This window comes from Oncorhynchus masou, chromosome 20 (assembly GCF_036934945.1).
Source record: "Oncorhynchus masou masou isolate Uvic2021 chromosome 20, UVic_Omas_1.1, whole genome shotgun sequence".
In the NCBI taxonomy this organism is placed as follows: domain Eukaryota; kingdom Metazoa; phylum Chordata; class Actinopteri; order Salmoniformes; family Salmonidae; genus Oncorhynchus; species Oncorhynchus masou.
The window spans coordinates 15,382,263-15,409,898 of record NC_088231.1 but is presented as its reverse complement, the minus strand read 5'-3'; the positions used below and the strand labels follow the sequence as shown (position 1 = coordinate 15,409,898).

The following is a 27,636-nucleotide window of genomic DNA, read 5'->3' as shown; positions in this document are numbered from 1 at the left end:
GTCTACCATCCATAATACTATTGATCCTACTTGTCAAGGTCTTCCAAAATACTATTCAGCCTGGGAGATAATTTTTCCTTTTTACTGTGTGCTCCTCGAGATGGGTCTGTGACACCATAGAGCTGAAAGAAAGATATTGCTGTGGTAAAAGTTTGAGTCACTGGTATTTTGCTGAGCCATGCTAGTCACTGGGGAACTTAACAGGAGCATAAATCACAACTTCATGGTCCCCAATAGAATGAAATGGAAAAAGAGAGAGGAAGGGAGACAGAGAAGGCATTATGTTTATTAAATTACATTTTAAATAAGTGGTTCCAGAGTTCATGCTTTTGCAAGGGACTTAAACTTTTATGAGAAAGGCATTAAAACCAATTGCATTTGACGTGACAACCACAGAAAAATAAAAACAATAAAAACAGGGATCAAACAATATGCATTTGTGTGGGGATGTTAGCTGCTCATCAAATCATCCCACGTTAGTTTTTGCATTCATTGTTATCACATTGAAATCTCTGCAATAATAGAGGGGTTATAGCATCCATTTTAAAGCCCACCGCCACAATAATAGTATTTCATAACTTCAATTGAATTGTAGTGTACTTCATATGTTCCCAGAGGGAAGTTGTTTTGCCACAATGGCAATAAATACAATAGACTGAAAAAGTTGCTCCTAAAAAAGTGCAGCCTGGCAAATCTACATACAATACTGAAAAAAATGTATAAATGCAACAATTTCAACGAGTTTACTGAGTTACAGTTATAAGGAATATATAAGGAAATCAGTCAATTGAAATAAATTCATTAGGCCTTAATCAAGCCATGGGTGGGCCATGGCTTGGGAGGGCATAGGCCCACCTACTTGGGAGCCAGGCCCAGCCAACCAGAATTAGTTTTCCGCCACAAATGGGAATTAGTACAGACAGAAATACTCCTGTTTCATCAGCTGTCCGTGTGGCTGGTCTCAGACGATCCTGCAGGTGAAGAAGCTGGATGTGGAGGTCCTGGGCTGGTGTGGTTACACTTGTTCTGCCGTTGTAAGGCTGGTTGGACGCACTGCCAAATTGTCTAAAATTACGTTGAAGGAAGCTTATGGTAGAGAAATTAACATTCAATTATATGGTAACAGCTCTGGTAGAGATTCCTTCAGTCAGCATGCCAATTGCACGCTCCCTCAAAACTTGAGACATTTGTGGCATTGCGTTGTGTGGCAAAACTGCACAGTTTAGAGTGACTTTTTATTGTCCCCAGCACAAGATGCACCTGTGTAATGATCATGCTGTTTAATCAGCTTCTTTGTATGCCACACCTGCCATGTGGATGGATTATCTTGGCAAAGGATCTCTAACAGTGATGTAAACAAACTTGTGCACAAAATTTGAGAAAAATAAGCTTTTTGTGAGTATGGAACATTTCTCAGATCTTTTATTTCAGCTCATGAAACGTGACCAACACTTTACATGTTGCATTTATATTTTTGTTCAGTGTATTTGGACAATCTGAACCTGCTGATGAAGCTGCTCTGGTGCTATCAAAAAAAGGCCAGACTTGATATCATACAACACTGAGTTGTGTAACTTACAGGGAATGCCATTGCTCTATAAAACTTTTGATGTGTCCTTACAAAACTGTACAACTGAAACGCAAATGGATCGGTCAATTAATAATTGAGTGTCATTGATTTTTCCCAAATGCTTTTTGAGGCGATTACAGTGCTACTACTACAGTGTGTTGTAAACGTAATGGCAGGGATACCAAATAGCACAGAAATGCCCCATTTGCAAACCACAAGCTTGCATTGCTACATTACACATATTGGCTATGCCATTAGTAACAGCAAGTGTGCTGATAGGGTCAACCGTTGCATACCAGTCTCTCCCATTTCCTATTCATGTAGTGCCACTATTGCAAGTCTGATGCTACTGTTTTAAGACCCATTACATAAAGATGCTTCTCGATCTCCTTTTGGAGAGGGTAAGGGTTCTATAACATGTTGGAGGTTGACCCTAAGAGCTTTTGGGTCAGTTTCCACTGGGTAAGGAAACCTATCCTGGCTGGTAATTTGAATGATGAGGCTTTCCCATGGGAGGTCTGTCTGACATCACCGTGAACTCTCCCTTCTGTTACTCCTATAATCTCTCTACTGGGTCATGTTCATTAGGGCACACCGTGACAAAACATTTCAAAATGTTGTGCAACATAAAACAAAAATATGCATTTGTTTTGTTAATGGACATGTTCAGATAGTACCTCCCCATTTTCAGAACGTGCCTAATGAACACAACCCGTGGTATTATACAAGATTGTCAAGGAGGACGGATTTATTTCCTTCTTCCTGGACACTCCTTCAGTTTTACTCAAACATATTCACCTATGGGCTTAGAAGAGCACCGGTAATTGACCAAATGCCGGGACTGTGCATGAGAAATCTTGAGAAGCCACCGCAGTGATAAACGCACCACATCTGAAGCAGGTGGTCTTGGCTACAGCTTCAAAGCCACTCTGCTCGGTCTTTCATCTAGGGAAGGGAAAGGGGATACCTAGGTAGCTGCACAACTGAATGCATTCAACCCAACCCCTCTAGGTTCTCTGATGAAATCACATTCACACTTGCAGAGGAAATGTTACCGCAACTTAGCATGCCGTTCATCTGTAGCACAGCAACAGACTTCATTAAATGGGAACACCACCCAAAGGTAAATGTCTGGACATTCAATCATTAACAGTGCCTCAAAACCAGTCTTCACATTCACTCAAACATCAAGTGTCCAATTGGAAACCTAAGAACCATGACCAGTACATGTAATGTTCAGTATGACTACAAGCTGAACACAGCCATGCATTCATACAGCCGATAGCTACTGCAGTGTGTTCAGAGAAGCCAATAATACAAGAGCATCTAAAGGACACTCGGGGAAGAATGTGAAACGTGAAGAAGAATGTGTAAAACTCACCAGGGGGGCTTGTGGGTAGCGCTAGGTGCACAGAGCAGGCAGACACAAACAAGACCCTTTCAGCAATTCTTCTTTAATATTGGGGAAATCGTGTATTGTAGATCACTTTAAAAAAACACTGTACAGCAAGGCTGAGGTTTGTGTCTTTCCAGTCAAATTCTGCATGTAAAATCTGGTTTAATAGTATCTAACAAAAAGGCACAAAATCTGCACAAAAAAAAAGTATCCCTGAATGAATAACTTAATTAAAAGAGTAAATGTTAGTAACCATAACCCCACCTTAAAAACGTTGTCAAACGTTCAGCATGCAATTGTTTTCACGCAAAAATACACAAAATTTGTATTAAAAGATTAATCGCATCTTATACTTTTTGTATACAGTATTCATGGCATTAGTTAATCATATTCCATGTTTATTGAATATACTTTCACACCCATATCTGTACATTTTATTGCATATGAAAATGTCTTACCTGACAAGTACACATCAATGAATCTCCTTATCAAAAATTAAACCCACCGCTTGAAAAAAAGAAAGAAATGCATACAAACCAGAAAAGGTTGAGGTCTAGCTTGTCCCGAGGCAGAAAGTTGTGAGTTATGGATGATAATAAAACGACAGAGCCAGACATGAGAGGTAAGACCCTCACTGTGAGGTTGAGTTCAGTGATGTGTTGGATTTAAGTCCATGTGGGCGTGTACATTATGCGTAGTATTCAAGTGCTCCCTCCAAGATCTTCAGCGCTCTCTCTCTCTCTCTTTACGTTCATATGTGCTTCACCATCCACTGGATGAGTAGCCAACCAGACTTCTCTGTACATGTCTCTCATATATAGAGTCCAGTGGTCTTTCAGTGCTATATTTACTTGTCTCTCACTCATTCTTCCCAGTCCCTCCTCCATCAGAAGACCAGTCTGTTGACAGTGTTGAACCCCCCACCTCCTCCTCCCCCCGAGGGACCACAGCTGCCCGGGGGTTCGTTGTCATCTGATCCGTTGGGCCTGAACGAGCAGGAGGCAGAGGCCGCCTGGAGAGCTCGGGTCCGCGCGTTCAGCTCCTGTTCCTATTGGACAAAGGAGTTCGGGACCATTAAACACTGTTCAGAGGGTCGTTCATTAGGGACCAAATGGAAGAAAATAGAAACAGGCAGGGACAACCTGGAGTTTAATTTTCCATTGCAGAACAGTTGAAAAATGTTGCCTGTCCTAATGAGCATAACCCAGGAGTTTGGGTATTCTGTCTGAGCAAGAAAATGCAGCTCTGCTGTCCTCTAGTGGTTACTGCAAATGTGTGGTTGAAATGTTATTTTTTGAGAGATTAACAACTCATGAAATTTCACTTGACTAATTGCATCTTGAAAGCACAAGGGAAATGTGTAACATGTGTATGGTTTGCTTTCTGAATACTTGCAACATGTTTTGATCAAAGCTTGTTCTGAACTACTTTAATCCGGTCAATGGATACATGGAAAACAGGGTCCTGTTAGATTTTGAACATGGGCACAAGTTGAAAGGACAAATTCCAAAAACAAGTCCAAAAGAGAAGAACAAAGCGTGACTTGACATTGCCAGAAATACCATGGAAATGTGTCTGACATAGATGCCACCCCCACAAAAAAATTAAACATATTTTCCCCACCATCACTGACTTTGCTGATAACCAGGGGCGCAACTTTGGTTTTAGAAGTGGGGGGACATAATTTATATAATTTTTAAAAAATGTATCCAGTCAGATAAACAGCCTACTGACTGCTCAGAGGCGTCCGCATGGTCCTAAAGCACATGGTGGCCGTGTTTTGTATCACATTCCAATGATAAAACTGGGGGGGGGACAAAAATGCAATTTCAAAATGTGTGTGTGTGTGTGTGTGTGTGTGTGTGTGTAAGGGGGGCATGTCCTCCCCGTCCCCAGTGAAAGTTGCACCCCTGCTGATAACTACTTTGTTGAGGGAAAATGTACTGATACGATTATGATATGTTGTCTCACCTAGCCATCTTAAGATGAATGCATTAATTGTAAGTTGCTCAGGAGAAGAGCGTCTGCTAAATGACTCAAATGTAAATACGCATGCACCTCAGCGTCCCATGCTAATCAAGCAATTAGAAGAAGGTTATTGGAGGCTAGCGTGATCATAAGTGAACACATTCCACTTCCCTGGGCCAATACATTAGCATAGCCTGATGCATCATTTAGGTCAGGATCACACTAAACGGTTATGCTAATGGCTGCGTCACCCCTCCTTGGCCTGTACTTAGTGACAGAAATGACAGGCGCTGACACAGGTTGGGACTGGAGGGCTTTTTATATAGAGATAATTGGTTGGAGTGAATCGGCTTTTCCCCCTTCTGCTACCCTGTTATCTAAAACTGGTCATGGAGAGAGAGATGAAAGTAGATTATTATAATATGGGTTGTTGTCCTCTAGTGGTTAAGAGGGTGGGGGTCAAAGGTGAGGCTTGTCCTACTTGTAAAGCCAATGGAAGAGGCTGCTTACACGTCACCAATTTAAGAGTTCATTCGATGAAACAAAAAAATGCACTGATAACTAAAAGAGACGATTTCCTTTTTTAAAGGTTTCAAACCAAAAATGAACATACTGTAAATGAAAGTGAGTAGAGGCCTTGGATAAACACGAGCAAACAGAAAACGCCTCATTCACTACACTGTAACTCCTCACACCCCCTTCTCTCACCTGTAAAAAGAGCTTGTTGTCCTTGGTGACGGCGTCCATCAGTTCTTTCTGCAGCGGAGGTTCAGAGCCAAGTCTCATGCCGTTGGCCATCACTCCCCCGGTACTGTTTTGCCCCCCCGGTAACATCCTGTTTCCGGTAGATCAGCACGTAGGCCGTGTCCTTGGGAAAACGGTTGGTGACGTTCTGAACCGACCCCAACGAAGTAAAAGTCACCCTGCTGTCGTTGAACAGCAGCCAATCCCCGGCCGCCTGGCCTCCGTACACCTCCACTTCCTGTTTGGGATGAGTCGCCCCGGAGCAAGTGAGTGCGATGGGCTCAGTCTGCCCGTTCCCAGGCTCCTCCCCCAGGGCGAGGGGATTGGCCTGGTGGTGTTGGGCTCCGTCGGCCCCGTTGAGGTTTCGGCCGTAGGAGTAGTAATGGCCGCTCTCCGACGACATCCCAGAATGCATCACTACAGAGCTGAGGACGTAGGGAACGAACTGGGCCGCCGGCCACACCCCTACCTCACTTTCTCCTCCTGCCATCCCGTTGTCGCCCTCTAGCCCAGTCTCCTCCTCCTCTCTCTGTGACGGCTTCAGTTTCTTGGCCAGGTTTTCGCTGCTCTCGGGCGAGTCCACTTGGAGTGGAGAGGATGGTGGCGAGGAAGAGGACGAAGAGTGTTTGGGTGGAGGGGCGTGCACGGGCAGTCTCATGAGCGGCGGGATGGTGACGTTGTCCAGGATCTTGCGGCGCACGTGGCACTTGGCGTCGTAGGAGAACCTCAGTAGCGTGAGGATGAGGTACTCGGGCGCTGCCACCACCCTCAACCCCCGCTCCGCCCGCTGCAGCGAGCCACACTTCTGGCAGAAGTAAGCGTTCTCCTTGTCCAGGATCTCTGGCGCCAGGAAGTAGTCCACCAGGTCAGGAACAGACAGCGGTGGCTCGCTGGACCCTGGAACAAAATGGACGCCGGAGGTGGAGGCCGTGACGGGTTTGGGAGAAGGGCCTATTTCGGGAGCTTCGCTGCCCCCGTTGACAGCCCCCTGGCAGGGGCCCCGGGGTTCCTCTGAGGGGCCCTCGGTCTGAAGAGGGCTGGAGGTGGAGGAGGGACAGAAAGCCAGGGATAGGTCAGTGAAAGGTTCTTCTTTCTCCGAGATGCTGTTGCATGTCATACAGCGGATACCCGTGCTCAGCCTGCCTCCAAACATCCTCTCAATGAGCGTCCTCTCGTCATTACCCTCAGACTTCCCCTCCACAGGGGCCACGGGTGACACTCTGGCATCCTCCGCAGAGGTTTCACCCCCGGTGTTGTCACTCGGTCCGTTGCCAGGGGAGACATTTGGCTTGGCTGTCATGAGAACCTGGATGGTTTTCTCCTCTTCGTGTAACCTTGGCAACAGAACACGAGGAGACAAGAGAAAGTTCAACCAAAAATACAACATGCAAATGAATGTAACAGCATAATAAATGGAGCTGTCCTTTTCAATAACACCCATTCGAGTGAACATGAATTCTTTAACTTCTTAAAATCCTTCTCTCTAAACACTAGATTTATACATACATTCTTTCCATCTGTACCTGGAGTCATACCGGTTTTAGGAGTTGTAGGGTGCTCCAGCAGTCTACTAGATGGTGTACTACCTGTCCAGGAGGAAGGAGCTGTAGGGTGCTCCAGCAGTCTACTAGATGGTGTACTACCTGTCCAGGAGGAAGGAGCTGTAGGGTGCTCCAGCAGTCTACTAGATGGTGTACTACCTGTCCAGGAGGAAGGAGCTGTAGGGTGCTCCAGCAGTCTACTAGATGGTGTACTACCTGTCCAGGAGGAAGGAGCTAGGGTGCTCCAGCAGTCTACTAGATGTATACTACCTGTCCAGCTGTAGGGTGTCAGTACTAGATGGTATACTACCTGTCCAGGAGGAAGGAGCTGTAGGGTGCTCCAGCAGTCTACTAGATGGTGTACTACCTGTCCAGGAGGAAGGAGCTGTAGGGTGCTCCAGCAGCAGTCTACTAGATGGTCCAGCAGTCTACTACCTGTCCAGGAGGAAGGAGCTGTAGGGTGCTCCAGCAGTCTACTAGATGGTGTACTACCTGTCCAGGAGGAAGGAGCTGTAGGGTGCTCCAGCAGTCTACTAGATGGTGTACTACCTGTCCAGGAGGAAGGAGCTGTAGGGTGCTCCAGCAGTCTACTAGATGGTGTACTACCTGTCCAGGAGGAAGGAGCTGTAGGGTGCTCCAGCAGTCTACTAGATGGTGTACTAGTCCTGTCTACTAGGGATCCTGTGTACATTGAACCAGGGGGCCAGCAGACTAGATGGTGTACTACCTGTCAAAGAAGACTCTGGGGAGTACGCTGCCCTCTGCAGGAGAGACACACAAACTGAATGCTCCAGCAGTCACTCACCGAATACACACACCAAGTGAAACGTCAGGGATGGATCCATAGTCACTTCCATTGAAAAACCCGATGGCCACTAACAGCAGCGTGAGACAAACCTGGGTGTGTGAGAGGAAGGTGAAGAGGAGCTGCAGTTTCTTCATCAGTGTGTAGGCAGTGGCATCATTCAGACGTAACGATAAGACATGCCTCCTGAAACTGGGACAGGACCATAGAAAGGTTCGTGCAGAGCATTTCATAAGAACTTCCTACATAAATATTGCAGCATTACATCATTCTATTGTGAGAGGATTCAAGTCAGAATGTATATAGACAGCTTTGTTAACCATGCGGTCAACTCAATATAAATGCAACGTGTAGTTGTGTGTGTACTAAATCCACTACTCACTCGGTGGCTGAGAAGAGTGTCTGTATGATACTGTTCATGTAGCAGGTGTTTCCCAGGTTGATGAGGCCAGTCTTGCCCGTCTCAGACTTGCCCGGCAGCCTCAGCAGGCCTGAGGCAAACGAGTTGGACTGGGACGTCCAGGCACTTTGGTTCAGAACCAGCTTGATCTTCTCCTCACCGGGCCCAGGTAGCTCCTAGAGGGGAGGGAGACAGCATTCAGACACTCCATATGCCCCGTTTACTATACATGAGCTGCTACTCGAGTGATCACTCGTTGTCAAGGTGTCTTACTTTGATGGCCTCCAGGATGTCGTCGTAGAGGTCAGGGAAGCCAGAGTACTGGTACATCATACAGTGGACGAGCTCTGTGAAGTGCAGCAGGAAAGCCTCACTGGTGGGCAGGCCGTCCTGCTTCAGACTCTGAACCAGGTCCACTATGTGTGGCACGACCTGGGGAACACACATTGAACGTATTGTAGACAAACATTTACATTAAAGTTGTTTAGCAGGCATACAGTTAGCGCATTCATACTAAGATAGCTAGGTGAGACAACCAACATTTCACAGTCGTGGTGCGTCAATTTATCCTCATCAGCAAAGTCAGCGCTGGTAGAATATGATGTACTTGGTCATATGCACATCACATCTGTTACAAGGTGGAAAGGTGCTGTGTAGGAAACTAGGCACTGCATATAGCAGTAGAATAGCACTAAACACACTGATGTAGTGACTGGTAAAAACATCAACCTTCACATGCTACATTAAACCTCCCTTTTGTCATGGGGGGGGGTCACACTGACTTAAATGTAATCAACCTTTTAAAATGAATTGACAATCATGGCAGATGAATCCACCACCAGTCAACTAAAGGACCATCATGGTGCTTTAAACACTTCACACCTCATTAGCGGAAGAGCCCTGCTGAGAGGAGAGTGCTTCTGGGAAATGGAGTTTAATGGAGCCTGAAGGTATTTCAGCTAATAGGGGGAATGAGGCAGGGAAAGACATGCAGTGCGCAATAGAACGAGTTGTATTGTGTGTTTCTTACCAAGTGGAAGGCCTCAGGAGAGTGTTGGAAACTCAGCAGCATATGGGAGAGAACCACGAGGGCTCCCTGTCGCACGATGGGGTACCACAGACGGTTGAACACCTACACACGAAGATAAAACATACAGCATATGTATTGTACACACACTGACACAGAAACACACAATTCAGAAGTGATACAGCTGGACACCATAATGACCAAACTACAGGAACACATTTTCGTTCATGTGATCATCTATTCATCAGTTCTAACTCTGTAGTTATAGATGCCATCACCATAGAGTGTCTAAACCCAGAGGCGCAACATCGCAAGACTTCCGGGAACGCTTGCGAAACAGACCTGGCCGGGGTTTGATACGTCAAGTGAAATTGTTCCGCAGTTGTGACTCGTCTTAAAATCTAAAGCTTCAGCCTAGATTCCAGACAATGTCTTCAGTAGTTGAACATGTTATTACTCCAACCTCGTGAAAGTGAAAGTTTTCATTTTTGTCAAATACTACTTTATATTGAAGGAGTGCTTTTTATTTAACGGCCTGCACATGCACAGTTCAGCGCTAGACGACCGTTCGACACGATGACGTGTTTCTGCGTATGGGCTTAGCTTGCCAACGTCGCCTACAAGTGTGATCGGGGGTTTCTATTGGAGAAGCAGTTTCTGCCCATCTTCGTACTGTACCGTCTTTGCTATTACCATGTGTAACTACCATCTTAGTTCATTGGTGCATTGACACACCCTGCTGAGGTAAGTGGTCAGTACACTACCCACCAGTTCAATCTTAAGCAGGGTGACATCTATGAGGATGGTGAACTTCTGCACTGCAGCCAGCCCCTTCAGCAGGGCAATGACCCACATCTCCACATGGTGGGCTAGAGGCCAAGACAACCAGTCAATCATCCTGAGGAAGGAAAGAGTGAGAGATGCAGAGAACAGTAAACAAGGGCAGAAAAGCTCTATTAAATCACTACATCCCATCTAGTATACACACTGCAAATACAACAGATTCCTTGATTCAGTTTAGAGAAAGAAAAAACACAGTAAAGGCACCCAGTGACCTGCAGAGTGCTTGAGTCATGCTGGTGTCTTTGACGTTCTGGTCGGTGGTAAGGCTCTTGATGAGAACTGTGATCATCTGGAGAGGTATGTGCTGGACCAGGCTGGCTAGGGCAATGGAGGGTTCGAAGGAGGGGTCTGTGCAGAACACATAAAAAGTTGAGTATAATTGACTGATGTTTTTTTTTTTTTTTTTTGGGGGGGGGGGGGGGGGGGGGGTCCCAGCTTATGAAATATGTCCCAATTGTATTCAAATGTCTTGTTTAAACCTCTACCCTAACCAAGTGACCCAATGCAAGAATGATATTGAGCGGTGCATGATCTCTCCACCCTGGATCATTAAAATGACAAAGAAGTTACTGTTCCAAGTCTCAAGCATGTGTTAACAAGCCTGACATTCCTAGTTTTTCCCCATAGGTGGACGAAAGTAGTCAAATTGGTGACTGCATTAGAAAATACTATAGTGTACTTTACTTCTGTACAGTAAAAATGTATATTGTATTTGAAACTGCTAATTTTGTTCAAAGGATTTATAAAACTTTACTTAACTAGGCAAGTCAGTTAAGAGCAAATTCTTATTTACAATGACGGCCTACCTGGGAACAGTGGGTTAGCTGTCTTGTTTAGGGGCAGAACGACAGATTTTTACCTTGTCAGTTCAGGGATTCGATGTAGCAACCTTTTACTGGCCCAACACTCTAACCACTAGGCTACCTGCCGCCCCAACTTGTATGGGGCATTGATGCATAGACACATACAGTGCAATTTGTGCGTGTGTGCTCATCTGTGACTGTGTGTGGTGCTCCCTCCCTCAGTCTCACCAGTGGAGGAGATTATAGCGAACACCTCCTGCAGAGATGGCAGCAGTGTGACCGGCTCCGCCTTCCAGATGTTCTGCAGCAACGTGCTGACCTTGGTCACCTGGTCCACGTACTCCCTCAGCTCCCGCTCCTGGCTGGCAGGACAGTGGAAGTACCCAATGGTCCTCACCAACTGCTGGCAGAACAAAATGGCCGCCTTCTCCCGGGGGATGCACTGTACGAAGTCTGAGAGCATGGTGGAAAGACGGGCGCACAGGGCTGGCTCAGGGCGTTCGCACACCATCCTTAGGATTTCTGTCTGGATGATGGAGAAGATATCCAGCACCGAGGGGCAGCTTATCAGCAGCCGCAGGCAGCCATGGATGTAGTCGACCACGGCCGGGTCCTTGCGGTCCAGGGGGCCGTAGCCCTGCTGTAACAGGCCCAGGACAAAGTCTTTGCTGAAGAAGAGCTCAAAATCAGCACGGTGGTAGCGTGCATAGGCCTCCAGCACCTGGAAGCCCACCTGTTTTTGGAAGGCGTCTTCACCCAAGAAGATGAGGCGAGTGGTGAGGGTGTACAGGGCCTGACATTGCTCCGCCGTGACCTCTTTCTCTGCGGCTTCGACTACCTTCTTCACGATGGCCTTCTTCACCGGGACTGAGTGAGAGGAGCTGACCAGCGCCTCTAGAATCTTGTCCATGATGGCAGGCGATCTATAAAGCTGTGATGGGAACGATCAGGACATCAATCATCATTAGTAACCAGTTACTTATTCTGGCTAGCTTTCCATTTCTTCATTGCCTGTCCACCACAGCTAGCTAGACGTATGATTCGTTCAACAACTTGTAAATAACCAACTGTAATCGTTTTTACCATTGCTGAAAAGTTACATAAGCAAAGCAATATCACAAGGCTATGACGGTAGCCACAGGTAAACAAAAACAACACAGCATCATATGCTTTGCCTTATCATCACAAAGCTAGCTAACTTAGATAGCTAAACAAGTTACCACATTGAGCTAGTTAGAGTAACCACAAGCAGCATGTTATCGAATTCAAATGACCTGAGATTAAAAGCATTGATGCACAAATAAAACATGTGTGGATAATAAACTATTTTTTTCGTAATCTAGCTAGTTAACGTTCTTTAACAAACTAGCTAGCGATGCTAGCATGACGTTAGCTGTGTATGGTATTGCAACAAAGCAGGCCGGAGATGTCACTAACTTAGCTAGCGGAAATGTATCTTCCCAAACATCACGTACCAATATAATTCATAACACCAGCATCCGATGAAAATATCATAAAATGCCAGTTGACATTAGTCGCCTGTTGACAGCTCATTCATCTTTTATTTTGACATTATAAAATCAGCTGATTTAAAAGCCCTGCAGAAACGTCATTCCGATGGACCACGCATTTTTCTATGAGTCTTCTGCTTTTGACGATCTCATTGCCTGTTTAATAAAGAAGGAAAATGGCATCTATAAAATATATAAACGTTTTGAGAATTACAGGTTTGTTTAAATACAAATATAAACATACTGACAATGGTTTGTAATGACTTAAAACGAAATGTATTATTCCACGGACTTATTTTACGCAGTAACTGAGCTCATATCCATTGGATAGGCATAGCATTTCGACTGGTAGATGTAGCAGATGGGTTATAAGTCAGTACATTTGTGCAGTTTTTGCATTTTGGGGGGAAAACACGCAGCCACGCTAACAAAGTATCGCGAGACAAAGCGGAACCTTTGTGAACGCGGGTAGCGGGGAAAGGAAGCTAGCGAATGAATCACTTGTAGCCAGCCAGTCTCTTTCATAATAAACAGTAGGACTATAGCAGCGTATTTTCTGAAATAAAGTTTTTGAAAACCATATCTGCCATTTATAGGCGGACGAAGTAATCGAATAAACAGACGATCTGTTTAAATCGAGGAAGAAATTCGGTAGCAATGTCCGAGACTGGAAACGGCGTGGAGCTGCGGAAAGAGCAAGCAGTTGAACTTGAAGAAACCGGAGGAGGGGAGGTGAGCCTGAACAAAATAATAATAATACAAATTCTGAGCCCATCATTCGAAAAAAATGTCTCAACAAGTTTTAGATTAGGTTAAAATCAACCATATGTCTTTTGTGACTTCCAAATCGAGCCATCTCAAACTTTGTCTTTGCTAGCTCGAGTTGTTTAGCTAGCTAGCATTAGCGTCGTTAGCTAACGTTAATCGACAGCTCCGACCCATCTTCCCAGAGAGTGTGTCTCGAGGTACTGTATAGTAGATCTATCAGCTAGCCTGTTTCATAAACACTCATCTAACTATGCTAGCTAACGTTACAGCTAATACACTTTATTTTAATACGCATCAATGGTTCTATACAATTGTAGCAGTTGTTTACATCTGTTTGACGCTGCATTCGATCCTCTGTATACTTGTGCAGCTTATCTCACATTAAGACAACTGGGAAGTCCCAGTCAAGTCGTGACGTCAGTGATCTTCAGGTTGGGAAGTCGGAGCTCTAGAGCAGTTTTTCCCGAACCTGGTCCTCGAGTATCCCCAACAGATTCGTTGTTGTAGCCCCTTGACAAATACACTTCACCCAGCTCATTTAGGGCTTGTTGACAAGTTGAACCAGGTATGCTTGTCCAGGGTTACAATACAAATGTGTACTGTTGGGGGTACTCGAGGGCCAGGGTTAGGAAACACTGCTCTAGAACGATGCCCAAGTTTCAGACTTAGAATTCCGAGTTAGATGACCGTTCAAAATATTTTTCCCAGTCGGAGATTCTTTTTTTCTTCTTTTTTTCGAGTTCCCATTTGTCTTGAAGCCACTTAGGTCAGAAGTCTGAGATTTCTGAGTTCTCAGTTGTTTTGAAAGTGGCATTGCATTCCTCTTTTCCAGGAAAAGGATGATGTGTCAGAGGCAAGCAAGGAGGAGTCTTCTGAAGCCGGACAGGATGCCCAAGATGAGGACCCCTCTTCATCTACAGCGCCAGCCTATGAGGAGAAAGTGGTAATGGCACACTGCTAGATGTTCATTTACAGTTTTAATATGTAATTATCCGGTTGTAAGCGTCATTTGTTGCTCACAAAGTTTCACTGCTTTTCTGTGTGTAGGCATCAGACCGGACCAACAGATTTGAGTACCTACTGAAGCAGACAGAGGTGTTTGCCCATTTCATCCAACCTGCGGCCCAAAAACCCCCACTTCCCCGCTCAAGATGAAGCCAGGACGCCCTCGTGTCAAGAAGGACGAGAAACAGAATCTCCTCTCGGTCGGAGAGTGAGTATACAACGCAACACGCAGAACAACTTGACCTGATGATTCGTCAGTGTTCCGTGGGAGTACATTGGGTGTACGTGTGGGTCATGTGATATGCTGTCTCTGATGAATTGCGGGTACCCCTTTCTCTCTTTGACAGTAACCGTCATCGTCGCACAGAGCAGGAAGAGGATGAAGAGCTGCTGAGCGAAAGCAGCAAGACCACCAACGTCTGCACCCGCTTCGACGAATCTCCTTCCTGTAAGCAGTCACATGGTTTTACTCATTAGAGCTACAATATATAACTTATTGGGCGACCCGACCAAATTCTCATAGAAATGCGTGTTATAGATCTGTCGTTCTCATTGAAAGCAAGTCTAAGATGCGGTAGATCTGTGCTAGGTACTCATTTTCTATGCTATCCATGGTTAAGTTTTGCATCATTTTACTTTCGGGTTTTGTACACCAGCTTCAAACAGCTGAAAATACTAAATGTTATGGAAAGTACTTTTCACAGCGGTTTAGATGGTACAAAGATTCTCAACACTAAACTTGCTTGTTTTGTCACAAACTGAAATTAGGTGAACTATTACAATTTTAGCATCCATGAAATTGCTTCTGCATACTGCATCTTTTATGTAGCAAATTCCTGACCGGGACTACTGTAGTCCATATTTGAATGGTAAGTATGTCAAACTTGTGCAATACTGAGTATGTTGTGCTGTATCTATCTCCCAACAGTTGTAAAAGGGGGTACAATGAGAGACTACCAGGTCCGTGGTCTGAACTGGCTCATCTCTCTGTACGAGAACGGAATCAACGGGATCCTTGCTGATGAAATGGTAGGTTCTCATTTCAAAATAATGTGAAAAATATTACCTTTTTGGTAGTCCGGTAGTTCTACATGCATATCTCTTGATCACTGTGTGTGTGCGCGTGCGTGTGTGAGACCCATGAAGATTAATCCTGGACTACAGCAGTAACAGCATCCAAAGACCCATTCATGCTAAAAAAAAAAAGCATATATATATCACACACACACACACACTCTTACCTTGCTTGTTGTCCTTCAGGGTTTGGGTAAGACCCTGCAGACCATCTCTCTGCTGGGGTACATGAAGCACTACAGGAGCATCCCCGGGCCCCACATGGTGCTGGTGCCCAAGTCCACCCTGTACAACTGGATGAACGAGTTCAAACGTTGGGTCCCCTCCCTCAAAGCAGTCTGCCTCATCGGAGACCGAGAGCAGAGGGTGAGCTATGAGCAGCAGCAGACCACATGAATTCTCTGATGTTAAATGAACAGGGCATGTTGATTGCTGTAGCTCAACTGGAAAGCATTGGGTGGTGACTGTGGGACAGTGTTGAGGCTTATGCATTTTCCAATGTTCCATATGGGAAGAAATGTTGTCATGGAAATAGTCAGTTCATCTCTTTTCTGCAACTGAAAACGTAACACGTAGATTTCCTGCGACGTAAGACGACTAATGGATATTCTGCATAATGCATCCAATGCAAGTCATTTTTCAGTAACTTGTACTACAGCAGTTGCAGCGCGTTAGACGGGTGATGTTGCTGATAACCCAGTATCTTCACCCTCTTATTCCCCAGAATGCCCTGATCAGAGATGTGCTGCTGCCAGGGGAGTGGGATGTGTGTGTCACCTCTTACGAGATGCTCATCATAGAGAAGGCCGTGTTCAAGAAGTTTAACTGGAGGTACCTGGTCATCGACGAGGCCCACAGGATCAAGAACGAAAAGTCAAAGGTTAGGGAGCCTCTAAAGTTGACACACACACACTGTATACATATTTGATTAAATGTAAATGTGTATTTTAAATGTGTATATACACTAACAAAACGTCAATGGGCTCAACTCACAAAAGACTCTTAGATGGTTTGTCTGACCCGTGTATGTTTGTGCTGTAGCTGTCTGAGATAGTGCGTGAATTCAAGACCACCAACCGTCTGCTGCTAACCGGCACCCCGCTGCAGAACAACCTCCACGAGCTCTGGGCCCTGCTCAACTTCCTGCTGCCAGACGTCTTCAACTCCTCAGAGGTAAGAGGCAGATAAAACAGGATGAACTTTAATGTACCCGGGGGGGGGGGAATTGTTGAACACACAGACAATTTCCCTCCATTAATACTACAGTTTAGGAATAACGCTTAGTAACACTTAGTGAAAATAACAATATTCTCTATTTTTCACTTATTTAAAGGGCCCCGAAAATATGGCTTGATTTAACTTTTAGTTTTTCTCTCGAAGGACTTTGACTCGTGGTTTGACACCAACAACTGTCTGGGGGATCAGAAGTTGGTGGAACGTCTTCACACTGTAAGTATCTGAAACACTTCCTTACATTTCACTGTACTGTATGAATGTGTACTGTGTATATATGAATAGTGAGTAAATAGTATTTTTGTCTCTTGGTGCCTTGACAATGTGTTACTTTCGATTTTAATGTAGTAACATCTTATGTTGTTCTTGTCTATGACTGTTTTTTGTGGATCCAAGAAGGGTATCTGCTGCATGTTCAACAGCTAATGGGGATCCTAATGAACTAAACATGTATCCATGTAGGTTTTTATCAAATAGTGTTATGGTGCCTCCCCTTACCTTTCATTGGTTGTTCTCTCTCTGTGTACCTGTGTGCAGGTACTGCGTCCTTTCCTGCTGCGTCGTATCAAGAATGAGGTGGAGAAGTCTCTGCTGCCTAAGAAAGAGATCAAGATGTACGTGGGGCTGAGTAAGATGCAGAGAGAATGGTGAGTAGCCCACACACAGTCAACCTATGCCCTTTCCCTGCCAAACTAATTCTTCAGCCCCGTGCACTATAATGTGTATGTGAAAACAGTGTCCCGTCTCTCCTCAGGTACACCAAGATCCTGATGAAGGACATAGACATCCTGAACTCTGCAGGGAAGATGGACAAGATGCGCCTGCTCAACGTCTTGATGCAGCTGAGGAAGTGCTGCAACCACCCGTACCTGTTTGACGGGGCCGAGCCCGGCCCGCCTTACACCACCGACCTGCACCTGGCCGTCAACAGCGGCAAGATGGCCGTCCTTGACAAGCTGCTGCCCAAGATGAAGGCTCAGGGTGGGTGGACGAAAGGCTCCCCTCTAAGACCAGTTACAAAATTGGTGTTTTTGTGGCCTGTTTGATGGCTCTTTGGCCCTTTCAACTCTAAAGTTGATATGGAGACGGTGTTGTGTAAAGGCTATTTCAGACGTTTTGTGATTCAAACTACTATGTTAAAGTTGCAGCAGTGTAGGCATGGTGGATGATTGATTGGCGGACATTTTGAACTCCCTCTCCCAGGCTCCCGTGTGCTGATCTTCAGCCAGATGACCAGGATGCTGGACATCTTGGAGGACTACTGCATGTGGCGCAATTTCGGCTACTGTCGCCTGGACGGACAGACGCCCCACGAGGAGAGACAGGTACGACTATGACTCCCACTCCTGGATCTCATTAATGGCAGTGGCTTATTACCCTGGTCCCAGATCTGTTTGTGCTGCCTTGGTGTGACATTGACCATGGGAGTTGGCAGGGCAGCACCCGCAGATCTGGGACCAGGCTAATAAATGGCTTGTAAATTCAAACAATTTAACTCGTTGCAGTTTGAACACACTTCATTTAACACTATATTTCCCATGTTCCTCTAGATCTCCATCAACGCGTACAATGAGGAGGACAGCCCTAAGTTCATCTTCATGTTGAGCACCAGGGCCGGAGGGCTGGGTATTAACCTGGCCACAGCTGACGTGGTCATCCTCTACGACTCAGACTGGAACCCTCAGGTCGACCTACAGGCAATGGTCAGTACCTCTCATTGACCCACGTTTGTGGACTAATTCATCAGTCTTTTATATGACATTTTACTATTACTTTTATTAGAATTTGCCCTACAGATTTAACATGTTCAATTCCCCCTAGTTTGAATCATATCACAACAAGTGAGCTTACGTTCAATAGAATCTCTCACCAGTGATCAAGATGCTTCTACCTGGTAACTGTTAGACACTTACCTGATTGGTTCATCTAACTTTTCTTCTCAGGACCGAGCTCACAGGATTGGTCAAAAGAAGCAGGTGCGCGTGTTCCGTTTCATCACGGAAAACACAGTAGAGGAGAGGATAGTGGAGCGGGCCGAGATGAAGCTCCAACTGGACTCCATTGTCATCCAGCAAGGTACTGCACCGGTGGCCATTTTGGATCTCCTCTTCCCAGTTTCAAACCTACACCATTGAAGTCAATACCTTGGTAATGCAACTGGCAGACTTGTCTGTTCTGCAGGAAGGCTAGTGGATCCCAATGCCAACAAGCTGGGGAAGGACGAGATGCTATCAATCATCCGGCACGGTGCCACGCACGTCTTCGCCTCCAAGGAGAGCGACATCACCGACGATGACATCGACGAGATCCTGGAGAGAGGCGAGAAGAAGGTCAGAATGCAGACAGACAAGGGCCTAGCGCTAGCATTGGGCCTAGCATTAGCATTTATCTGCACTCAGATCATTTATATAATATGTGATAGCATTAGCATTGCTATATGTGGGTTGATGTGGCAGTATCTAGAGGCCAAACACATTAGCAATGTGTAGCTAGATGCTAACGCTTTGCTGTGTGTTTGTATCTGACAGACCATGGAGTTGAAGGAGAAGATGAACACCATGGGCGAGAGCTCCCTGAGAAACTTCACCATGGAGTCCGACAACAGTGTGTACACCTTCGAAGGAGAGGACTACAGGGAGAAGAAGAAGGTGGTCACCAACTGGATCGAGCCACCCAAGAGAGAGAGGAAGGCCAACTACGCAGTGGATGCCTACTTCAGAGAGGCCCTGCGTGTCAGCGAGCCCAAAGCACCCAAGGTAAGCCTCGCTACCGCCGGCCTCTGGCTATGTATACGCGCGCCACTGGGATAGCTGTGTGGAATGAATCGGACCATCTTTCTCCATGACTAAAACTGCTGTTCTCCTCTTCCAGGCTCCTCGTCCACCTAAGCAGCCCAATGTGCAGGACTTCCAGTTCTTCCCCCCAAGGCTGTTTGAACTGCTGGAGAAAGAGATCCTATTCTACAGGAAGACTATCGGTTACAAGGTACAACATGTACTGTTACTAGTGTAACTGTTGGTACATCAGTGATGGTGCTACTTAAAATCTAAGGATGGGCTCATAGTAATGGCTGGAATGGTATATATGTGTTTGAGCCGTCCTCTCCTCACCAGCCTCCTCTGGTCAATTATGATGCCGTCAGTATGATAATGTTCCATCAGACGGCGGCCATTTTGCAGTTTCAAATCAACACCGTCGGTTTAGTTTAGAATGGGATGTATCTGTAGAGTGTTTAAGTGTATATGTGATATACATTTTCTTTCCAGGTTCCTCGTAACCCAGAACTGCCCAACTCGGCTCAGCACCAGAAGGAGGAGCAGGCCAAGATTGACGAGGCCGAGGGCCTATCAGACGAGGAGCTGGAGGAGAAGGAGAACCTCCTCTCGCAGGTAATTGGCTGAAACAAGACCTCCAACTTAAACACTCTAGACATTCATCATATTGCCCTACTCCATGTCATATTTATAGAACTACATAAAGTTCAGTTGAGATACTCTTCAATGGCTTCAACTACAAAGTAGAGACAAATGTTAGAGTTTGTGGCTAGTGTCGTTACAAACTGTCATCGATCTCTCCACAGGGCTTCACCATCTGGAATAAGCGTGACTTTAACCAGTTCATCAAAGCCAATGAGAAGTGGGGGAGAGATGACATCGAGAACATCGCCAGAGAGGTGGAGGGCAAAACCCCAGAGGAAGTCATGGAATATTCTGGTAAGAAGAAAAAAAACATATATATTTTTTTTTTTTCAAATTGTGGAAATGTATCTGAATCTACTTCTTATATAGCTAGTGGACATTACTCCCAAGTGTATGACAGAGATCTAGAGTATTATGATCTAAACGTGTGTGTGTGTGTGTGTGTGTGTGTACACACACAGCTGTGTTCTGGGAGCGCTGCAACGAGCTGCAGGACATTGAGAAGATCATGGCTCAGATCGAGAGGGGAGAGGCCCGCATCCAGAGAAGGATCAGCATCAAGAAAGCACTGGACACAAAGGTAAGCCATTTCAGTGAGGTCATCATTAACAAGAACAACATTGGGGAGCCAAGACCTTTTTATTTTGATCAGATGATTGATATAGTTGTGAAAACCTCTGGGCCCTCCCAACCCTTCTGTAGGAATGTGTCTGGGCCCTCCCAACCCTTCTGTAGGAATGTGTCTGGGCCCTCCCAACCCTTCTGTAGGAATGTGTCTGGGCCCTCCCAACCCTTCTGAAGGAATGTGTCTGGGCCCTCCCAACCCTTCTGTAGGAATGTGTCTGGGCACTCCCAACCCTTCTGTAGGAATGTGTCTGGGCCCTCTCAACCCTTCTGTAGGAATGTGTCTGGGCCCTCAACCCTTCTGTAGGAATGTGTCTGGGCACTCCCAACCCTTCTGTAGGAATGTGTCTGGGCACTCCCAACCCTTCTGTAGGAATGTGTCTGGGCACTCCCAACCCTTCTGTAGGAATGTGTCTGGGCACTCCCAACCCTTCTGTAGGAATGTGTCTGGGCACTCCCAACCCTTCTGTAGGAATGTGTCTGGGCCCTCTCAACCCTTCTGTAGGAATGTGTCTGGGCCCTCTCAACCCTTCTGTAGGAATGTGTCTGGGCACTCCCAACCCTTCTGTAGGAATGTGTCTGGGCCCTCTCAACCCTTCTGTAGGAATGTGTCTGGGCCCTCTCAACCCTTCTGTAGGAATGTGTCTGGGCCCTCTCAACCCTTCTGTAGGAATGTGTCTGGGCCCTCTCAACCCTTCTGTAGGAATGTGTCTGGGCCCTCTCAACCCTTCTGTAGGAATGTGTCTGGGCCCTCTCAACCCTTCTGTAGGAATGTGTCTGGGCCCTCAACCCTTCCGAAGGAATGTGTGGCTGATCATGTCTACCAGAGGCTTACCATACACCCTGAAGGACATCTTTTCTCTCCCTCGTTGTAGATTGGTCGCTACAAGGCGCCGTTCCACCAGTTAAGGATCTCGTATGGCACCAACAAGGGGAAGAACTACACAGAGGAGGAGGATCGCTTCCTCATTTGCATGCTGCACAAGTTGGGCTTCGAAAAGGAGTCGGTCTACGACGAGCTGCGCCAGTGCATCCGCAACTCGCCCCAGTTTCGCTTCGACTGGTTCCTCAAGTCCAGGACCGCTATGGTGAGTGGAGTGGCCCCGGGCCGACAGTGGAATTAAGTACAACTTTGTTGTAGAACCAATAGAGTACAACCTGTAGATGGAAATGTGTCTTTACTTCTTCAGTAACATGATAACCATTCATTCAAAACATTACACATTTCAAGAGTTGTGGTTGTATACTTGTGTGTGTAGGAGCTCCAGAGGCGATGCAACACCCTGATCACCCTGATTGAACGAGAGAACATGGAGCTGGAGGAGAGGGAGAAGGCAGAGAAGAAGAAGAAAGGACCACGGAGTCAGTCTTCTGTAAGATCACAACGCTTCACTTCCTGCCCATCACTGAATTCTCTGGTCATGCAGTCCTCTATCTCTGTGCAGGAAGACACACACGGCACTAACAATATCACACAATGTTCTTTTCCACTATATAGTCTTGTCTAAACCAATGTTCCGTTGTAAGCAGACGTGAATGTATGAAGTGACGATTTTTATGATCATTTGAGCTGACACTCCGTTTCTGCCTTCCTCTTCATCCCACACTTCCTCTTCATCCCACACTTCCTCTTCATCCCACACTTCCTCTTCATCCCACACTTCCTCTTCATCCCACACTTCCTCAGGCTCAGAAGCGTAAGGGTGAAGGCACCCCAGACCCGCGAGGAGGCCGCAGGAAAAAGCTAAAGCTGTGAGGCGGTGGTGGTCAGAATGAGGGCAGCAGCAGACAGCAGTATAGTAGTCGTGGCGTCTGTTTGTTTTGTACGGGTTACCGTGGTGATACATGATGATGATGATGATGATTTACTGTATAAAACCCAAAAGGACTGAACTTTTCTTCACTATAGCGTGTCGTTCTATCTAGAAGATTCCAGGAGGGAACCTATGTTCTTAGTGTCGATTTAAGGCAGCCCCTCGCACCTCTCTGATTCAGAGGGGTTGGGTTAAATGCGGAAGACACATTTCAGTTATACAACTGACTAGGTATCCCCCTTTCCCTATTGTAGTCCTTCTATTCACAGGCCTGCTAGTAGGGACTAGCTGACATACTGCAGCTGTGCTGATTTAGTTGAATTTTCTTTTTGTTGTTTTAGTTTTCTACCCTTTTTTACTAGTACTTGAGGTGACGAGAAATTTATTTATGCCTGTTGGTTATGTTATCACATTCCATTGATTGTACCGATACCTGTATGTACCGATACCTGTATGTATCCCCCCTCCCACTCTGTTATGTTACCAACCTACATTGTAGAAAATGTATTTTTGGAACGTGTCACTAATAAATTTCCCCTTTTTTAAATAAGTCTATTCTTATGCAAAAAAATATATATACTTCTGTTGAATATTTGTGCAAAGCTTTTCACAGAAAGAGCAGTGGACGTTCACAAGCAGTCTGAGTGAAGACTAGGACCAAAATCATTCAGAAAAGTACATTTGTATTTGGCAGTTAAAAGTGGAGGACATCAAACAATTGATTGAAATTATCACAAAATTGATAAGTCACCAATTTGATCTAAATTGGTCAGAGACACATTTCTCTACCTTCTAGTTGGCACCTATTAACTTATACTGTCACTTGCATAAGATCAAAATAGTCACATTCTTCAGTTGAGAAAGAGCATCAAATGTGGGGTTAACATATTCTTCAAGTTGCACCAGGGTATGATAATTGATACCTTTCTTGTTTGCATTGTCCTGTGTTGACTTAGAACATCCTATACATGCAGGTATGTACACAGACTTATAAGAGTTAATAATATGCACATACTATTAACACACTTTTTCTTTTTTACCGCACCTGAAACAAAAATGTATAAAAACATTCTAAATGAATAGTTTACGCACTTGAATGACTAAAATGGACAACGTCACAATCCCATTGAATAGCACCATGTCTGTGCTCTGCTGCAGTGGGCACACCTGCTGACTACTGAGGGCTTTGTAAAGCATAGCAGTGCATCAATCAATATTAGAAAAGACAGACATTTACCACGTTTGATACAGCCAGCCTCGACCGGACCGACAACCCAACATTCGATCCACTTGGCTCTCTAACTCGCACTCAAAAAAAACAAATATTAGTTGACACTGATTGAACAACCGACAACAAAAATACCATGAAATGTTTGTTCTCTTAAGAAAAACAGGACAGAATAGTCTCCTCAAAGCTTCTCTGCACTATCAAGGGGGACATTTAGTTGCTTTTACCTTCTGGAGATGCCATTACTGTTTTAGGATTTAATTGGGATGTTCAGCTATGGCAGCATAGTTGGACGGGGTATTCTCCACAACATCAGCCCTTGGGGACTCCTAATATTTGACACATGAACTAAAGCACACCTGAATGGAGTTCTGACAATTGGGTTGTTGAGGGGGACTAAAACCCATGTTGTACCACGGGAAAAGGGTTGAAAACACTTCATTGAGGGTTCATGGATCCTCACGTGACTTTCTCTCCAGGCTTGGCCAGCCATGCATTCATACTCTGGTTATAGGCCCACAACACACATCAACTGACATCAACTGTCCCACGAACTGGCTATGCTGTCTTCAGTGCTAGCAGAAGGCAGGGTTAGCCCTGTCTTAGGGCTCTATTCAATCCGTATTGCTGAAGTTCAAGTGTTACAGCGCGATTGAAATTGAAAGCCAGTGTTCCCGAGTTAGCGGAGACTATTCACGGTAAACGCTGCATATGTCGGCTCAATCGGAAATGACCATTGCATTTTTATCGCGCAATCAGTAACTCTTCAGTGGTAAGGATTGGATAGAGCCATGAGACGGCACCGCAGTGGTAGAGGGTGGAACCGTTGACAACTGTCAATGTCTTATCAGAAGGCCACAGGGACGGGGTGGTGTTGGTAGGAGGGCTGTCTCTAGTCATGAGCCTAGACCTCAGAGCTGTCCAAGCTGCTGCCCCCAGTACCCATCATGCCCTCTCTGCTGTTGCCACTCCCTCCGCTGTAGGCCGAGCACGACGAGGTGGAGTAGGGGGGAACTGTCTCTTCTTCTGGTTCTTCCTCTTGCGCCGCACCAGCAGAATAACCACCATGGCCACCAGGCAGGTGAGAAGGATCAACCCGGCCAGGCCTACCAGCATGGGCAGGGTGGAGGTGTCCACAGGCTCCCTGCCGGAGCTCTCCAGGAGGGGGCGCTCCAGGGAGGGTGAGTCGCGGTCCGACCCAGCCCGGTCACGTCCACCCCATGGCTGGCGCTGGCTCACCACCAGGCGGTCCGTGCGGTCCAAGCGATGTGCTGGATGTTGGTTCCCCGATTGTTGTCGGTGCCGATGTCCTGGGCCAGGTCCGGAGCGTGGGCGGCACGACGGTGGCGACCCCGGGAGGAGGTGTGGAGGTCGGGCTGAGGGTCGGCCACGGAGGACAGGCTGTGGTGGTACTCCAGGCTGCGCTTGCCGATGCCACGGTTGGCGTTGTCTCGGGAGCGGACGGTGTAGATGGTGTGGATGAACCACTCCCGACCTGCAGCCACCTGGAACATCCAGACACAGTGGAGCTTGAGGTTAGTGATAAAGACTTTGGCCTATACCTTTCAGTGTGTGATTTCAAACTAAATTTGTGTGTTTTTTGTGCAAGTAATCAAACTCAGATTTCAGAAACCATACAGAGACTATTTTCCCATTGGTACCCAGTTTACAGACCAGATGTAAATATTGTGTCGTTCCTGGAAGCTGTTGCCGTGGTGATAACCAAAAGATACCTGTGTCGGGGGTGCGTGTGTGTCAGCTGACCTGGAAGAGAGGCGAGGAGGACAGGGCGAATCCGTCTGAACCAGGCTGTCTGACCAGAGGCAGGCCTCCAGGAGTGTCCAGGGCCAGAGTGGCACCAAACAACACATCTCCAAACGCTGTGGCCTGGGTCTCTGGCTGAGCCTTGTCCTGAGGAGGAAAACACACACCGGTTAGACCGCTGAAATCATTACAGTAGGAACCTCTTAGAAATATTGTATAGGTCTATGGATTAGAGGTAGGTAGCTTAGTGGTTAAGAGCATTTGGGCCAGTAATCAAAAGGTAAGTGGTTCGAATACCGTGTCCGACTAGGTGAAAAATCTGTCGACGTGCCCTTGAGCAAGGCACTTAACCATAATAGCTCCTGTAAGTCACTCTGGATAAGATCGTCTTATCCAAATGTATTTCAACAGCCTTACAGCAGCATGGCTCACATGTACTGAGATGTCAAGAACACAAATGGTTGTAGATGGTTGAAGCAAGAAATTACTTGTGAATGAATGAATTAATAAATATAGCAAAACTGACCAAACTGCATTCAAAGTGACCATAACAAAACTCCAGAGGAATCTCCCCCTGAGTGGAGGCATCATGTGTTGAGTGATTGGCGTACGCACCAGGATCTTGAATCTGTAGAGCAGTGAAGGTGCGTCGGCCAGGCAGCCATACTCCTTGTTGGTGGGGTTGTACTTGGGGACGTAACCGTCAGCTCCTGTACACAGGAACACCTTCTCTATACTGCAGGAGAAGGAGTCACCCAGGTTCTGGACTGGGTCCACCATCACACGGCCGTAGATGGAGGAGCCTGGAGAGGGGGATGGAGGGAGAGATTAGAGGAGGGTGGTGTCCCATATGTTGACTAGTGTTGTATATATCTATATGTTGACTAGTGTTGTATGTATCTATATGTTGACTAGTGGTGTATCTATCTATATGTTGACTAGTGTTGTATGTATCTATATGTTGACTAGTGGTGTATCTATCTATATGTTGACTAGTGTTGTATGTATCTATATGTTGACTAGTGTTGTATATATCTATATGTTGACTAGTGGTGTATATATCTGTATGTTGACTAGTGTTGTATATATCTTTATGTTGACTAGTGTTGTATATATCTATATGTTGACTAGTGGTGTATCTATCTTTATGTTGGCTAGTGGTGTATCTCTCTATATGTTGACTAGTGTTGTATGTATCTATATGTTGACTAGTGTTGTATATATCTATATGTTGACTAGTGTTGTATATATCTATATGTTGACTCCTCATAACTTGGTACGCCCAGAGAATTGCCCTAAAGGCGGTTAAGCCCACTTCTGACCCAAGGGTATAAAACCTGTGAGTAAAGAATTTACAGATAGGACTACGTGACCCAAGCTGCAGCCTAGGTCTAAAAAGTCAACGCAACACAAGTTTGAAGACAAATAAATATTTTTCTACCCAAGCTACGGATGAGTAGCTGTGTCTAAGCGGGTGAATTCAAGCCGGACCAGCTAGCGTCCAATTCCATCGAATCGTGGTATCTAAACGGTTTCATTCCAATGCTGTGAGCTCTGAGCTACAGAGCTGTCTGTCCTCAGAAGACCCCTTCCTGAGCAAGTGTGAGGGAACTGACTCCTAAGCCAAAAGGACCCTGACATTTTGAGGACGACCAGAGAGGTGCACCGGAGAAGTGCATCATTGAGCAACCTGAACGTTCCACGCGGAGAATCCACTGAGAACTTCCCCACGTAATTACATCATTATATTCGGACCCATAAGAGCGGCAGTTTGGGGCAAGGCTAGGGTTAGAATAAGCATAGCTGACAAATTCACCCAAATGTATATTTCTCTCGTGTACTTTCTTTTTTCTCTCTCTCTTTGAAATCCCGATTGTGGGTAACACGCGCCATAGTGTGTTGGCCCGTTATACTAAGTTCTAATCAATAGACTTTAATGTGTTTTGTCTATGTGTATCTTTTATAATCATTTTAGCTTTCTAGGAAATAAATATTCAACTCAAGATTGGTGTGGTACGAACTCATTGGTGAGACCCGTGCAGATTCACGGACTATACGACGTTCACAACGAGATTGTATAGGTAACTGGTTAATTAGCG

The 27,636-nt window shown here is 45.9% G+C and overlaps 1 protein-coding gene, 1 long non-coding RNA gene and 2 pseudogenes across 3 annotated transcripts in view; 2 read left to right on the top strand and 2 right to left on the bottom strand.

Annotated features, from left to right (window-relative positions):
* Positions 1-3,005: 3,005 nt before the first annotated feature.
* On the bottom strand, positions 3,006-12,906 carry LOC135506566 (ubiquitin carboxyl-terminal hydrolase 38-like). The gene is given in 12 exon segments (XM_064925908.1): positions 3,006-4,014; positions 5,643-5,732; positions 5,734-7,145; positions 7,947-7,980; positions 8,117-8,216; positions 8,407-8,600; positions 8,698-8,856; positions 9,455-9,556; positions 10,220-10,349; positions 10,507-10,642; positions 11,326-12,028; positions 12,573-12,906. Coding segments are annotated over 11 exon segments (3,201 nt in total). The 5' UTR covers positions 12,008-12,028; positions 12,573-12,906; the 3' UTR covers positions 3,006-3,852.
* Positions 12,907-13,052: 146 nt separating this feature from the next.
* LOC135507013 (SWI/SNF-related matrix-associated actin-dependent regulator of chromatin subfamily A member 5-like) lies at positions 13,053-23,095 on the top strand (annotated as a pseudogene).
* Positions 23,096-24,677: 1,582 nt separating this feature from the next.
* Positions 24,678-27,636, bottom strand: part of LOC135507011 (FRAS1-related extracellular matrix protein 2-like) — a 63,784-nt pseudogene continuing 60,825 nt past the window's right edge.
* LOC135507012 (uncharacterized) overlaps positions 25,227-27,636 on the top strand; it is a 31,343-nt gene continuing 28,933 nt past the window's right edge. Inside the window, exons 1-2 of one of the 2 annotated variants that reach the window (XR_010450588.1) lie at positions 25,227-25,308; positions 25,439-25,706. This is a non-coding gene — a long non-coding RNA (uncharacterized LOC135507012). The remainder of the gene's footprint in view (positions 25,309-25,438; positions 25,707-27,636) is intronic. The other variant, XR_010450589.1, reaches the window with a different exon arrangement.